This window comes from Punica granatum, chromosome 4 (genome assembly GCF_007655135.1).
Source record: "Punica granatum isolate Tunisia-2019 chromosome 4, ASM765513v2, whole genome shotgun sequence".
NCBI classification, from domain to species: Eukaryota; Viridiplantae; Streptophyta; class Magnoliopsida; order Myrtales; family Lythraceae; genus Punica; species Punica granatum.
Window position 1 is genome coordinate 8,358,619 of NC_045130.1, and position 17,262 is coordinate 8,375,880.

Genomic DNA, 17,262 nt, shown 5'->3' on the forward strand with positions numbered 1-17,262 from the left:
TTATTTCAGGAAAAATAAAAATCGTTACAAATAATTTTGTTCTCTCAATGTAAAATACCTAGTTATGATATGGTTGTTGCTTAGATTAAAAAAAATATTGTCGATTTAAGAGAAAGGGGTGCAGTGCACACGCAATACTCTTGCCTAGAACCTTTTGGATTGGATGAAATTTTCATATTGCAAGATGCATGCATGAGTTATGAAAAAAAAGCTTCTTCTATTTCGATGAAGCAAGTTATATCTTTGGAGAGCCGATGAATGCATTTTTTATGATAAATTTATCGATAATATTAACTCTCCACATTGTTTGAAAGAATATCAAACATAATTGTAGCAAATTAAGGAACTGAATTTATAAAGCACATTAAGAGTAGACAATGAATCTTATAAAAGAAAAATTAATTTTAATCGGTTCTTTATCATTTATGTGAAAAGGAGACCAATATGACTTATCATTTATAAAAGTTAATTTTGTTGGTTTCGCTTATCCTAGGAATTTTTCAACCAAAACAAGCAATAAACATCAATATGACTTGGTTCAAATAATTACAACGTTTATTCTCTTAAATAAAATCTCGAATTCAAGTATTGTGAAAGAAAAAAGTTCACACAGAAAGAGTTTCATCGCTTAATGGACTGATCAAATTTAAATTAATTTTATCGAGAACTATTAAATTTTTGATATCATATTTCAAGAGCTGAAAAAAACAAGGAACAAAGATTTGTGGACCCCTGTGGCAGAAACCCAACCAACGGTCCTAACCATATCCCCGTGGCTTCCACGTCCACCCTTACCTTTCCCGTTCGGTCTCATTTCCCCTGGACACCGTCTGGCCAAATTCTTATCTCTCATGTTCCTTTTATCCATTTTCCTATTATTCCAAAAATAAATATCTTTTGGCTATTTTGGAGGTCCAACCACATACAACTTTCATGTCATTTTCATCCTCAGATGATGTTGATTTTTCTCATCATAACCCCACCGCATTCCTTTTTGGACATTTGTTTCCTTATATATCAATTTCACCTATAAATATACCACATTTCGCAAGTTCAATCTAAGCACTAAGCTTCGTTCTGCTAAAACTGTCAAATCAATGTAACCATACGCCAAATTTCAGGTGCGAAACTCAAGCTTTGTATTTATCCCAAAAGAATTTAACATTTCATTTAGGATGCAACGCTTAGGAAGAATTTAAAAAACGAAATTTCATTTCTTTTAAGATTTTCAGTCGGGGACTGGAGCACATGGGCAAGAATTTAACATGACCGTACGGTGCCTCTCACAACATTGAGCAAAAAAATAACTTGACCAAATACACCAGAGAGAGAACGACACACAACATGTAGCCAAACTCGGCCGTCACCGTTAACTTGACGGCGAGGGTCTCTCATATATATATATATATATATATATTGCCATTAATTAATACATTCATATATCATAATATCTATGAACGAAAAAAATAATAATAAGTTAACAGAAACACCGCCGATACTATGTTTCTTCCCGATACAAAACTTTGCCGAAAAAACCGGCATAGGGCCGAAAAAAAAAAAAAAAAGAGTGGGGGACCCTCATTGTCACACCGTTACGAGAGGATCCGACCCGAATATGTCCCCGATATCCTGAAAATGGTCGTCGAGGTTCCACGTGGAGGACCCGAATCCGGATCCGAACCCGAGATCCTCCCCCGGATTGACGAACAGATCCGCGTAGTACTCCTGCTTCAGTACACTCTCCCCGAAGCCCGGGTCGTCGTCGAACAGACCAGGCACCGAGCTCTGGAAATCGAACATGTCGCCGGCCAACAGCGAGTCGAACGGCGAGTAGTCCGAGAATTCCGAGAAGTTCTCCGACACAGAGCACGATGCCTCTTCTGGCACGAGGTTCTCGCCGGAATGGAAGCTCGGGGCGGCGCTCTGAGACTCCGCCTCCTCGTTGCTGCCCGGAGGTGACAGCTGGCACCGGAGTACGGAGGTCGGGGAGCGGGCCGCCTGGGACTCGTCGCCAGAGTTGTACCCAGAGCTGGTGGATGCGGCCTCGGCAGGAGCCTTCTTCTCCGGCAAGGGCTTGACCGGCGTCGGGGGGCTGGAGAAGTTGGTGAGCGCATCGGGCCCGCGGAGCTGGATGGCAGCGTTGTCGTACACGATCGCGGCCTCCTCCGCCGTATCGTAAGTGCCCAGCCACAGCCGTACACGCCTCATCGGGTCTCTGATCTCGGCCGCCCATTTCCCCCAAGGCCGCTGGCGGACCCCTCGGAACTTCCTCCCAGGCGGCGACTTCAGGTCCCGCCGGCCCGCCGAAAGCCCGCTCTTTGACTTTCTCTTCGACCTGCTCGGTGAAACGACGTCGCTCCTCTTCGCGCACGAGTCGACAGTAATCTCGTGTACGAATTTCTTCACCCTCCTCCGGGGAAACAGGGAGCCACTCCCGCACTCCTCGTCGCTCGAGGAGTCGGTGGCGTCGGCATCGGTGAACGATATCCGCACCGTCCGGGGCTTCAGGTCCGGACAGCTCCCGGGATTTCGAAGAGGCTCAGAGCTCACGAGCCTGGTGTGGCTCCAATGCTCGGTGAACTTAACCGGGGGCAGAACACTGTTACTGGTTTCCATTGTGGGCAGATGATTCAGACAGAGAGAGATGTCGGCAGGCACAGGAAGAAAGAATCTCAGATTATCCTCGCTGTTATCATCAGATGGCGAAGTGGGTGAGTGATGAGTGGCCGTGAAGTAGCTGGGGGTGGGAGAAAAGCGGACGGGAGGGAGGAGAATAAAGATACGGAAAAAAGAAAGAAAAGCTCTCTCTCTCTTCTCTTTCTCTCTAGGTCTCTGTGCGTGGGAAATGAAGCTCGAAAGGGAGAGAAAATCAGAGCATGTATGGCTAAAATAAGAACAAAGGGCTAGCAATTTCAAGGAAAGCAAAGCCTAATACACGAAAGCAGAGAAAAGGGGGGGACTGTGCGTGGGATGGGAGGAAAAGCAGAGCAGAGACGAGAACGGGTGTGTGAACAGGAGAGACCAGACCCGGGAGTTTCCGAGAAAGTTAAAAATGGAAATGGAGAAAAAGGAAAAGCAGAGGAAAGGGGAGAGTGAGAGAGAGAGAGAGAGAGAGACTGCTGCTCTGCTCCGTTCCAAGCTTTGCCGGAAAAGAGAGAACCTCAGAATATCAAGTTCATGTCTTCCCCCTTCTCCTCCACCATGAACGATCGGTCAAGCAAAAATCTTTTCCGTTCGTTCTGTCCCACTGATTGAGCAGCACGCGACTTACACTTGTCTCTGCTGAGAATGGAAGGATGGAGAGACTGGGGGGGGAAAGAGAGAGAGAGAGAGAGAGAATGGACTGTGGTGATTCTAGAGAGAGAAAGGAATGGAGCAGTCACACTCGCAGAGTCTCGCCACAATATGCTGCTGGGGAATCAGCTCATACGCCTCTTTTATAGCACAACCCGCCCCGGAGGAGGAGCCGTAATCTTCAACTCTTTCTCAGTTTAGAGTGGGCATTTAATTATCTCCCATTAGAGAATTTCAGTATCTATTTGGACCCTTACCCCACTTTGATCCTCGCCTAATTTGGACACGCGCATATTCCCCGAGTTAATTTCAGCAATAAAACATTGTTCCCTTTGCTCTCCACACACAATCGACGCATAGCCTAATCGCCCGAATCAATAATCTTGATACCAACATGTCCTGCAAGGTATTAAAAAGAAAAAAATAATAATTACATGGTATTTTTTTTTTTCAAGAACATATGGAAGCTCTTTATAGGTTGTCTTTACATTTTATAGGGTCTAACCGGAAGCGGTCAAAACTCCATAAAAGAACCGCGCGGGGAAGTAAAACCGGCGACCGCTCCGGCGGAAGGACTGACCTCCCGGCGAGATATTTTATGAGGCGCCGCAAAAGTAGGGGCCCTGCGATCGCGAGACGTGGCGGAATGGCCCGGTCAAAGGGAGGGGAGCCAATAGCTCGGGTGCTGACTCAGCGAGTTATTTTTTTTCTTTTTTTTTACCTTTCTAAATTATTATTTTTGAAATTAATTAATTAAATATTTTTGTCTGCTGTCCTGCCCCGTCCTCGGAGTTGGAGAGGTCAGGTCACGTGACAGGGAGAGGGTGGCCTTGGTTCAGTCTTTGCTGCTTTGACTGAAAATTAATCTCAGTCTCTCTCTCTCTCTCTCTCTCTCTCTCTCTCGCCAGTTAATGTGGAGTTAAATGACGATTGAATGCCCCTTAATTGCAGGCTTAATCTACATGTTGGCGGGTTAATCTTCAGGGCGTTTTTGGTAAATTCAAGCAGGAAGCCGTTACAGTCGCTGAGCTGGCCCTGCTGTTATTGTTTATTTTGCATTTAATTTCTTTTTTTTCTTTACCGGTTGTTACTCTTATCTTATCGCCTGCTGTTTTTTTTTTTTTTATTTTACCATCTGTTACTCTTATCGCCTGGCCGGTTTACGGGTCGGATGAACGTGGCAATGTCACCAGGCAACTTCGAATTGGGCGCCATTCCTCATGAGTTGATGTTTTATTCACTTATTCAGTGAAAAAAAAAAAAGGAAAGAAGAACATGTTTTTGTTCACTTGACACTCATCATTCTTTTTTTCTTTTTTTGCCCTTTTCTCAGTTTATTCTTAGACATTGTGCTAGTGGGTCTCTTTTTCTGCCCGAGCAACAGTTCTTTTCCTTTATGATAATTGACCATCGCACTTGGTATGGATCACTTGAATTAATATTTTGAGACCTAAAACTGCGAATGGAGTCAGACATGAAAATTGAAGCTGACCCCTCTCGTGACGTCTTACTAGAGCCACATTATTTACTTTCTTTGGTTGAGTTATCACCTATTAGGTACAAATTCCTTATCAATGTCAGGATATCCCTGATTATTCATCGTAGTGTGCCATTCAGACTATATAAATACATATGGGAAATGTGATTATAACAATTATTCATTAAATGATGTACTATATTTCGATTAGTCAGAATTGGTCGTATCACGCTGATCGAATGGACGACGTTTTAAATACTATCACGTGAATGGTAGTTCCTGATGTAGGGTGAGAGTACGAACTCAAGTCTCAGTAATTAATTCGGAAGATTTTTTTTTCCTTCCTTTCTATTATAATAATTTATAAATTATGGTGCTCATATATATATATATATATATATATATATATTACATTTTGGTGTGCACTATAGTCGAAAATTCAATGCACGACTAATCCAAGTTTGACTCAGATCGGCTCACTAATAAATTAAACTCTTCCAATCGTGGATTTTCAACCTTTACAAAAGCTTGAGATTGATGTATGGAGTCAAACCATTTGAGCCAATTAACTTTAATTATGCAGCTTTGCTTTTGTCATCTAATTCATGGCTAAGTACGGGTGAAGTTTGCGTGAATAAACGTAGTTTACAATTTATTATGTGGTGAAATGTTTGTTTTCTTGAGCACATCTTATAAAGTTTTGTTACTATTATTAATTATCATTGTTATGATTAATTTTGCAGACCCGTTGAGTCTGAATGAGCTTGAGCAACTTCATTAATTAATCCATATTATTGGACGAGTGAAATGCAGATTGTCCAAATGCTCGCCCCCGGGGACTCACATGAATAAATTCTTGAGGCTCAACCCAAAAGAGTTGTGCCATTCAGAGATTATATATACTTCACTTCTTTATGTTCTTTATTTCATGTGCATATGTAAAGATAATTCATTATAAACAATTTTCTTTTCGTTGTGTTTTCTGGTATCCGAAAGTCTAATGGGTTCTGACTAATTCAATTTGAATAGGATTGATCCACGTACTAAAAGATAAAACTCTCCCGATCATGGAATGAAATCCAAAATTCATATGATCAGGATAATCTAATGAGGGGCTTTGCTTCATGAAACACTAGCAAGACATAAGATGCACTTAGGAGGTATAGATATTTTTCCTCGAAGATGGCCAGTAGTACTCACTCTTAATTAAGCTGGGTAATGTTCAGTTTAAAATAAAGAAAGACACACTTCCATCCCAGAAAAAGAAAGAAGAAACATAAAAACACAAAACCTGTATTAATTAAGTACTAAATGACCAACATGTCAAACAAAATGAGGCCGTCGCCGTTGTTTCCTTTCTGCTCATTGGCTTTGTCTATTTGATTATAAATATTTTGATATTTTTCCCTATATGTTTATTTCTTTTGGCATTATCCAAAATTTCAATAAATCCCGACTAATCCAGTTCAAGTCTGGTCAGCTCATTATGGATAAACTTTCCTAGTATGGATGTTTTTCATTCATAATACACAAAGTCGAGATCTTGTTGAAGGAGAATAAGTGCGAATCACTTAAAGCAAACAATATTGGTGATCCCTACATGTTTAATTAGACAAATGGAGTTTGTTTAATATGGTGGAAACACCCTTGGGGTAAATTAAGAGGTCTCGAATTTTTTTTCACCGATGGAAAACTTAAGTGCCTTTATTTTCTTTAGTCCCTTACTAGATTCGAAACCTTCTTTATAACCAACTTTAAAAAGTTACATCAAGACAAAGAATAGTGTAGTGGCGCACCTTTCGTCTGGTAACCAAGAGATCCTATATTCGATATTCAGTACGACTACCCGAGCACCCTGTGCCCCATTATATCTTATTTATTATTCCAATGTACTAGGTCCATAGGTCTCCCTTGTAATTGAAAAAAAAAAGTTACATTATTTAATGAGTGACATAAAGACGAAAAAAGGAATCATTAGCTGATAGGACTACAACGAGTGATGCTACCACGGTTGATAGTAAAACAACTACTATGGTTATTTTTGTTTTCATCCATTATATCTCTTTATGTAAAGTATGAGTCGTATATGTGCTCCAGATTTTTTATATTAAAATTCACCCCATAGTTTTACTATACATATTTTTGACCACACACCTTCTCATTAACGGTCGGTCTCACCCGTGAATGAGTCGAATCCTCTTCGATATGATATCGAACTGAAATATACCGTTTAATTAAATTAAAACAATTAAATGACTTTAAAAATAAAATAAAAAACACCCACATGAAGCGAAATTCCAAGAGAACTCACAAAGTGTAAAAGTTCCATTGAGAATTCTATATCAAGGGTAAACAAATTAATAGAGGAGTTGAAAAAAATGAGGAAACATGAAATAAATTAATTGGCAAAATTTCATGAAGCGAAATTTCGTAATAAGGCCTTGGCTGTATGGGTCCTCAATTGAAATAGCTTTGCTTGAAAAGGATTGCCATCCTCCTCGGCCATTTGCTTACTTTTTTATTTTCAATATTTCAAGTCCTCTGTTCAAAATTTTTAGTATTTGATGCTAGATGTATGTCCGTCTTCATCTTATGCTGGCATTTTCTTGATCGAGTGTCAGTTATGCCACAACTTGTGAGGGCCTATTCTCATGTTGTTTGTTTACTATTTCTTTTTTTTATTAAAGTAATTAAATCTCTTTTAACTTAATTGAACCGGTACATTTTGATTCGGTTTAATATCAGAGCAGATTCTGCTAGTTCACCGGCAAGATTGATCATCGAAGAAAAGATGTGTGGTCGAAAATATCGATAGTAAAACTATGAGGAATGAATCGTAATGTAAAAAAATATATTGGATACATGTACGGCCCAAATTTTACGTAAGGGGATCTAATGGCTAATAAAATAATCGTAATTGTTATTTTTACCTACCAACCATGATAGAATGTCAGGCCCTACAATGATGCTACTACATTAGGGTCCTTCGCTAACTTGCTCTCTAACACCTTTTTCCCATGACGAAGCCAACAGTGAAGGAATTGTCTTTTCCTAAATTCGATTGGATGTCCAATTTGTAGAGATTGTCTTATTATGGCAATTGGGCTGAATTGTTTTGAACATGATTGCGCTTAATTAGTATCATTAAGGACGGGTCTTCTTTTCCTTGTATCTGGCCATTATGGATGGCAGGCGGGCGTGCTTTGATTTTGGACATTTGTTGCAAATTTTGGCTTATTTTCAAAGGGCAAAAAGAAAGAAAAATTGATACGAATCGGCTTCATATCAAATGATGTGCTTTTACTTTCATAACGAGGAAACTTTCATATTTCATCGGACCAATTTTCATAACCCACATGTACACCCTGCATGTTCACGGTACTCCATCTCACTAAAAAAAATAGAAAATACTGCATATGTATGCATGCATGTTTGTATAGAAATATCTCGATATATACCCTCATCATCAAATAAATTTTCCAAAATATTCCATTTTGGAATTTTTATGATCAATACCCTAACACTCAATTTCTCAACACAAATCAAAATTGAAACCTTTTGATGTCGATAAAGAGATTAGTTGTCAATGATCTGTTGGGCCTAATGATTGTGTTATCACTAATCATTGATTTGGCGAAGTGGGGAGAGCTACAAAAATTGACAAATTAGCCCTCTCCAAATTCATTCGCCGTTTTGGACTTTAATATATGGCCAAGATTACTTTGTATTATCCCACGACACTTAGCTCCTTTTAACGCATTTGGATGGATGTATGCATTTTTGCTCTCATTTCCATCAATTTTGATAGTTAATGCAATAATAGCATTTTCTTAATATAGATTCGGATCGAACCGTTTGCCCCAGACAAGATTAAAAAAAAGAAAAGAAAAAAAATTCATCCGACAGCATTTCAACTAAGCAGCTCAAGTTTATGTGACAAGCAATAAGAAAAAGTTGATCAATTTTACGTATGACTATCTTTTCTTTTTTATATGATACCCATTTTGTAATATGTATACAGTGCGGATTAACAAAAAATGATCGCTGACTTGAAATTAAACATAAGTGTTGAAAACATAAATCACAAACATCAATATGATCTAGAGATTAGAGAATTTGACATGGAAACCACAAGAAAAAGAGTTATATTCAGAGAGTGCTAGACGTATAATGATATGATCCAATGGCTAATTTCATTAGGAGATGAATCTGATTCTTAATTAAATAAATTTAAATTAATTAATTATGTGGGTTTTCAAAGACAAAATGATAGCTAGCTGTCTTCTAATTAATTTAGTCTAGACACAGCAGAGATTATAGAGAAGCCTTGGGGGAAAAACAAAAGAACAAGCGAAGAAGTACATGGGATTCGACAAAATCCATGAGAAGTCTTGGTCTGACCAAAAACTATAAATTATACTGTCGTTTTTATTGGGTTCTGATTAAAATCATGGGGAATTTCTCTATTATATTTGTTATTATCTTCTTTTCTTAATAATGATCACTACACTAATTCGTGTGTGAATCGTCTTAAATTCATGAAAGGTTAAGTCAATCGGCATCAAGCCCTAGAAGCTCTTTGAGCCACGAAAAGAAAGACAAAGTTCATCAAATTAATATTTTTCTTTTCATTACCCGAAATTCTTGTTTTTTTTTGTGGTTTTTTGGACTGGCAAGTGGGTGAATATATATATATATATATATATATACATAAATATAATTAAGAATGAAACAGGGGTCAATAAACAAGTCAATGAGATGGGACTATGACCAATGCATCTGCCTTGATTAGGGGGATTTTGTGTAGTGATTACATTGCGCGTAATTTTCAATCTATAGGAGATCTTTACAAAGAACATTTGAAAAGGGAAGAGGAAAGATCATGCACGGAATATTTCTTGTGCTTTTTCTGGGGAAGTTGTTATGAGGTGTATGTGCTCTTTCACAAGCAAATATTATTATTATTATTATTATTTTTCACGATTATAATAGACTTATGTACGAGTAATAAATTATAGAGAAATTGAAAATAAAGGGAGATGGAAAATCTCACTCATGGATTAGAGCTCTTATGATACAGAGTCGATTCGGAGTCGAGGACGAATATTAATGTATCAACCTCTCTTTTTATCTAAAATATTACTTTTAGCAAAGTATGTCTATATATGCATCAGAGACGACTAACGAAAGACATCATCTCAGAAATCCATTTTCTGAAGCTTTACTAACTCAGATACCGCATAGAAATAATAAAGTTGTCATATTAGAGTGAAAAAACGATTCAAATGGAGCAAGCAACCTCTAAAACTTTGGGCCTTTACCATTATTTTCTGTAATTAAGTTCAAATAAAATTGAAAATTTCATCAATATCCGCAAGCAATAATGATAATTTGTTCTTTGTCCTCGATGTTGATGAACACGGTCACTATGATGCAATCGATCGAGAGGGTTCTCCGAAGGTTGAGGCATTGGTTGAATATTCCCCCAGTTAATTAAACTTAGATAGTAAACAGACTGGATTTAGATTTTCACTTTCTTTTTCTTTGTTTTATTCTTTTACAATTTCTGAAGGTAATTCATAAAAGGCACTCTTTAATTGACACAGAAAATGGATTTCAAAAGAATAAACAAATAAAAGACGTATGAAAGAAGAATAATATGATGTGATAAAGAATATTGAAAAGAAACCAGCACGTGGGCGAACTCTAGTCCTAAAGATTTGCTTGAAGCATAGATTTTACACACGTCCGAAAGTAACAAAAGTAACACTTATAAAATTATTATATTTAAAATGAATTTTTACTTGTTTAATATAGTCATTAATACTATGGGAAATATAAAGATGTTCAAAATCATGCGTAAGGTTAATTGATATATATATATATATATATATATGTATGTATATTGCAATTGAAGATACATCTTTTTATGGGTAAACCCTCGCACATTTCATCCAGTACAACATATTGTACATGGTGCAAAACTGAGAGTTTTCACATGTCACTTTAAACTTGCCACCTCTCCTCCTGATCAGGTGCTAAGTCTTTGTTAATATTCCCAGTTAAGTTATTTTTCTTTCTTCAAAGTGTCTTTTATCATAATCTGATACCCGTTTTAGGGCTTTTTAGATCCTTTTTAAGGTTGTATAACTTACATAAGTCATTGCAGGTCTAAGGCCGTCATATATACTTTTTATAGTAACTAATAACTAATAAAACATCACTTAATAGGATTAGTTTGGTAGTCTAATTAAATTAGGACGCGACTTCTTTGAGCAGGACTCAAGTTCGCATCACCTGAAACCATGTTGGAAGATACTCTCTGTCAAACCACCTACACGAGTTATGTACTCAGACCGATCTGTCTTATGGGTTTACAGGCTTTTCATGTGGATTGAGGGGATTACAAGGTGAAACTCGGAGCCCTCCTACATCATTGTAAGAGTTGCAATAAAATATATATTGCAATATTTTTTCCTGAATTCTAGGGTCAGAACTTTCAACTTTCTATTGTTTCCAACGTGCTCTTTCCATTAATGTTCGCGAAAGAGAGATATCGACAGCACTATGTCAAGTTGTAAAGATTGGCTTAGTGAACTGACAATGATTTGAATAAGCTTCCAATAGTGACTCAATTTTCGATGACGATGATGACGAGGCATGCTTACATATACATACATATATAGCTCAGGGAAGGAAGTGGAAAAGGAGAGGTAAAATAAACAAAATGGATGGTTAGGTGAACCATCAGCTAGTAGAAACAGGCAATATAAAAAAGTAGCTTATGACGTGATCATATATATATATATATATATATAAACGGTGAAATTTGGAAGCTTGAATGAGTATTTGTGTGGTTGTATCCTCTCCCAGTTCGTAAACTGACTGATGAGTATTCGTGTTTGTCGGGTAATCTTCGGAAGCTTGAAAGAGCCCTTTTGCGCTTGGGTACCGATCAAGGCTCCTTCTGTTTTGTGTCTATTTGGAATTTTTAATTCTTGAAGTCTATATTAGAAGCGAGATGGCTGGGATTAAATTTACACATGGACAAGAGGACCCTCCGTTCCCGATTTTTGCCGAGATCCTAATCGTCGGGGGGGAGTTTTGACGATCGAGGCTTTGTGGTTTGCTACTATTAATTGGGAAATCATGTAGCATGGAACATTATCATGAACACCCTAAAAACAAAGAGAGACTTCACGATTATGTAGTTTCTACACTCGCTAAAAATTGGCTAAAAGAAGAAAACAAAAGAAAAACATATCTATAGCTAAACATGTCCTATTACGTAATATTCTCATTCATCTAAATAATACAAATTTGAAGAATATTTTAACATGCTGAAATACTGTATTCACCTTTTTTTTTGTTGGGCATATGGTATATACATATATATACATTTCAGATAAACGGATGAGGCATATGGACTGCAAACATGATAGATAGGAAATGCCAATTATATAGGATAAAAGGAGTCCAACTTGGTACGGATTCAACCTAATATTTCTCTTGTCCGGATTCCAAGTGATATCGCCGCATCAAAAACTCCTTTCTTTATAGAGAATATATTTCTTTGGTGATAATTGATTTGTGCACTTTGATATTCGAAATTCCAACGAATCCTGACTAATCTAGTTCGAATCTGATCAACTCACTAAAAAATAAAATTCTCCATAAATACATTCTTTTTATTAATTTGAATCAAAAATTTTATTTAAAAAAAATAAGCGTCGAGTCATTTGAATTTTTTTTTTTTTCCTCCTTTAAGGTTTTCTCTAAAGAAGAGGCCGGGGTCCACACTGAGCTGAAGATTGCGTCTTGGAGGGCGGGAAGGGCAGAGGGGAGGTGTTGAGGTGGGGCCTCCTCTACTTTACTCTCCACTTTTATGTAATTAGTCGAGGGAAACGGTGCCGTCCAGCGACAGGCCCGTTGTCTTGCTCGGACGAGCCCAACGTGGCTCTGCCTTCTCTGCCTGGCCGTCATTGTTGCCTCGATTATTGCCCACCAAACCCCCAGTTTCTGGAATTCATAATCTTCTAAAAGAGCCTCAGAAAATATGTCTAATAACTTTTCTAATATCGATTTATAATAAATAAATTTTGAGATTTGTCCAAATTATAACTCCTATTATTAGGAGTGTATACTTTTTGATTTACGAGAATTTCAAATTAGTTATCATAAACTTTGGAATTGAACGCTCTAATTCATTATTGGATGGGGAGAATATAATAAGCATACACCTTCGCTATGTCTATAAGGCAAAAGAGTATGGGAAAATGTCTAGATGCCTAAACTAGATAGTATACAATAAATAACAATATTACACAAAGAGATTTCCCGAAATATCGATATATCTAGAATGTTCGTGCATCTCGGGTGTATCCCGTGTTAAGTTATTAGGAATATATTGCAACAGTTATCTACATACGTGTAGGACGCCCTGCCCTTTTCATTTCAGTGTTGTGGTGTGGTGTGCTTTGTTGGGGATTAGATAAATAAAAGCTCTGCCTCTTTTTCCCTTTTCTCCATAAAAAAAAATATTGAGATATAAATGACAATATCTCGATCAAAATGCATGATATGATTGATAAATTGTATTTAAAATGGATAAACATTATTTACTCAGTAAAGACAGAAATTCATCAAGAGTATACTGAAAATATGACATTTAAATAAATGGATAATATTATTTGAATATTTCATGATCTTATCGAATAAAAAAATACCAATGCATCGATTTCTACGCATGTTAGTCATTTTAGTTTGTCTTTGAGTTAAAGCCTTTAGTCTCCGATGATCTCATGCAAATGTGGGCTATAGCTGGGTAGCTAGATTAGGGTTAGCCACATTCTGGGGCCGCAGTTGGATTTAGAGCTCAGTGGGTAGGTAAATGATGGAACCAATAACCATCATGAAATGAAGTACTACAAACTTTGTATATGACGTGAATATAGGTTATGCAAGGCTCGTCGTAGCGTATTCTTTTGTTCAGAGATGACTTGAATTTGGATCTTTATCAAGGGAGTCTAGCCATCGGACAACCGAGACAATCCTATTTTGTTTCATCAATCATATTAGTTTGTACAAAATTGCAATACTAATGAATCGTAATTCTCATGAATTTATAATTAATAAGTCTTGTTGAAACAATATGCACAATAACCTCCAAAGTCTATAAAATGTGTGTGATCTTACATGTTCCAGCCCCTGAGTCACAACTCCTCTCAATGAGAGACTTGAAATAACTTTAAGTACTTTCGAAGCATTCGTTGTCTTAATATTTTTTTTTTCACTCTCAAACTTGTAATTATTCTTCATTGAATATCTCTTTGTGGAGAGGGCATGTCTAATTTATCCCACACGTGGTCTCCCCATAAATAATCAGACCGAGCAACAGAAAGTGCTAATTAAGATTTAAAGAGTTTAGGTGGCCAAATTCTTTGTAGGAGGTGTTAGATTAAAGGCCATGTCTAGAATGTGTGTCTACATATATGATTATATTTATAATTGCATTAAATTAAATGTACGTATATGGACCCACTCTCACTTGCTTGCAATTTACTCACTGCATATATATATATATGTTTATCAAATTCCGACCATAAACCTTTACTTAATTCTCCCTGCATTGTCAAGGTTTTAAAAATTTTAATGTTGATTGTTGCTGAAGGATATACTGTGTTTCGCAGCCATTTCCTTTCGGAAATATGCAATTCACTATCGATTAATTAGACCATCCAACTCTGGTTGCACGTTCTTCCATGGTAGCACATTTGATGATGTATATGCCTATCATGCCGGGTACAGTTAATTCGTGCCAATCTATCATAGAAATATCATCGTGTATCAGTAATGCCCTTCTAATTGGACGATTGATTATGTAAACAAGACTGACGTCCCGATATTTTGTTTATGTGATCGGATAAACTCCGATCGAAACAGTCTTATTAATGTCCGATTAGAATCTATCCTAGTTTAGTTTCTGACAGCTTAAGTGCAGAGAACATGCCACACCGACATGACATTAAAGACTTCACAGGCAAAAGTCATGGCAATAATATCAATGCCAAAAAGGCCAAATGATGGCCAAATTATTAGAAATTCTCAGATAAATGGAATGATTAGAGAATCGTTAATTAACTGCTGTACAGCGAATCCCTCCAAAAAGATTGATTAGAAATTAATAAAATGTGAGAGATATACATCGGATTAGTGTGGCGACTCGACTCACAATTGGCACGTCAGCAGTTGGTGTCACTGACACGACTAAGTGGGTCAAATCTGTCTTCGATTAGGGACAAAAGATTAATGTACTGATAACTTGATTAATTAACCTTAAACTGAATCAGTAAGTGATAATTAATATTGTGATTAAGGTCTGAGTGAATCCCAACCGGATTTCCTGGTCTCATGTCCTTTCCTCCAGCTCCTGCGCACGACTCTCTGTCCGAGACTGAATTTTTCAAATTTAAAACGTAATTAATGTTGAGAGAAAATCTTAAATAACTATTCTTAATTCTTAGGTTCTGATCAATTCACAATTTATTTTTTCAGGAGACTCGTACACATAGTACTAGGAAATAGAAAGTCTAGTTAATAAAGAGACACGGATAATTCTATAATAATAATCGGACCCGAAATCTCTTAATTCACTGGACGATGGCATGTGTCATTGTATTATACTATGTTTTCTCAATTCACATAAATTATTTAATAATAACGGCAGTTTGTGTTTTCTTTTAATTATGAAATGGCTTAATTATGTCTTGCGTTAGAGATATTATGGAAGATGTAGTTTGAAGAGGATTTGAACTTCCATTTCAATTAAAGATTAATCAGCGTTTTGTTTAAGTCTATTAATCATCACAATCCCATAACTTCTATATTGCTCAAAGATATAAAACTTCTATTTCAATCAAATAAATCTTCGAGTGGCTTGGGTTTTATTAGCAGATGGTAAAATTCTTTAGATGACCAATAGAGACACATTTAATATAGATCATATAAGTTTTTTTCTCTGCTTAAAATAAAAACTAATGTTATATAGATGCAGGAATTCAAAAATTTATTGAAATCGTTTGATGGATAGAGCCAAGCCAACTTTTGAGCAAAGAGTAGTCTCAATTGATAGATTGGATTACTTTGTATATATCTATATTAAACGAAAAAAATACATCTATATAAAAAATATATATACATCAAAAGAGGATGTGATGCAATAGCAAGTGTCATTGTCTGTTGACTAAAAGATCGCAGGTTCGATAGTGGGGTTATCGGTACTCATTTATTAATTATTTATGATTTTTCTTTACTTGTACTAGACCTTGAGTCTACTTTGTAACCGAAAAAAATAAATATCTATATATAGATATTATATAACTAAATCAAAGAGAACCTGATTAAGGGAGGGTTAAGCCAAGAACAATGTGGCTTGGCATAAGAAGACATAGGGGAGACAACGCTCCCATGGAAATGATAGAAATAATGAACACTGAGATCCAACTCAGATTCATCTGCTCTGATCTTTTTATCTTTTTATCTTTTTATCTTTTCATCTTTTTCTTCTTTTTATGGGGAACAAAGCCCCAGCATGATTAGATAGTTGGAAAATTAAATACGGGATACGAATAACGGTTTCTCAGGTCTTAATATTCCTTACTTTCCGGGCATAATTATTCAAAATGTCCAATTAAATATAAATGCGAGCTTCATTCTTTTTTCTTTTTTTTTTGACCCAAAAAAAGTAGCTTAAAAAATTAGTGAAGAGATTGATGTTATATATTTGGGAGTCAACTTGAGAGCTTATAATTTCATTGAAATTATATAATAATAAAATGGAGAATTATCAAGTGAAATTCACACATTTCACTCTTCCACGTTATATATTATAATATAATTAACAATGATAATGGAAATTCAAATTTTAGAAACAGTCATATATTTTTTATCTATTCTCCAAATGTCATGAGAAGAAAACATTAAAATCCCGAGCAAGACGAGAAAACTATAATTATTCACTATTTAGTTTCACAGGACATTCGTCACCAAGGATTATCTTTGTTATTTTTTAAATCCATCATTCTTTTGATAATCATTTTATGAAATCACAAATATTCTCAACTTATTTATTGAGACGATTGAAGCTTCTCGAACATCAACATGAGATAGCATTCTAATATTTATTAAACATCTAAAAGGGACGCATTGCAAAATGCCAAATTCAGTCAAAAAGATCCCAATAGGGCCGGTATAGACAGTTCAGAGCCTACAGCCGGTTTTTGTGCTTAGCATAGGCTCTGTCTTCAATGGCTTCTTATACTGTAGATGCCGTGACTAATTTGGCTCTATATATATATATACGTGTATATACATATGGACACATACATAGTGGCGGATCCATAACCCGAGAGCGGTTGTTACATAAAAAAAAAATCATCTGGATAATTATCGATATAGTAATAGTCAAAATAATAATTAATTTCATATTATAA

At 36.5% G+C, this 17,262-nt stretch overlaps 1 protein-coding gene across 1 annotated transcript; it reads right to left on the reverse strand.

Moving 5' to 3' along the window:
- Nucleotides 1-1,347: 1,347 nt before the first annotated feature.
- Nucleotides 1,348-3,473, reverse strand: LOC116206434 (ethylene-responsive transcription factor CRF1-like). The gene has a single exon (XM_031539307.1). The coding sequence runs from the start codon at nucleotides 2,614-2,616 to the stop codon at nucleotides 1,585-1,587; it is 1,032 nt and encodes a 343-aa protein (XP_031395167.1). The 5' UTR covers nucleotides 2,617-3,473; the 3' UTR covers nucleotides 1,348-1,584.
- Between the last annotated feature and the right edge of the window lie 13,789 nt (nucleotides 3,474-17,262).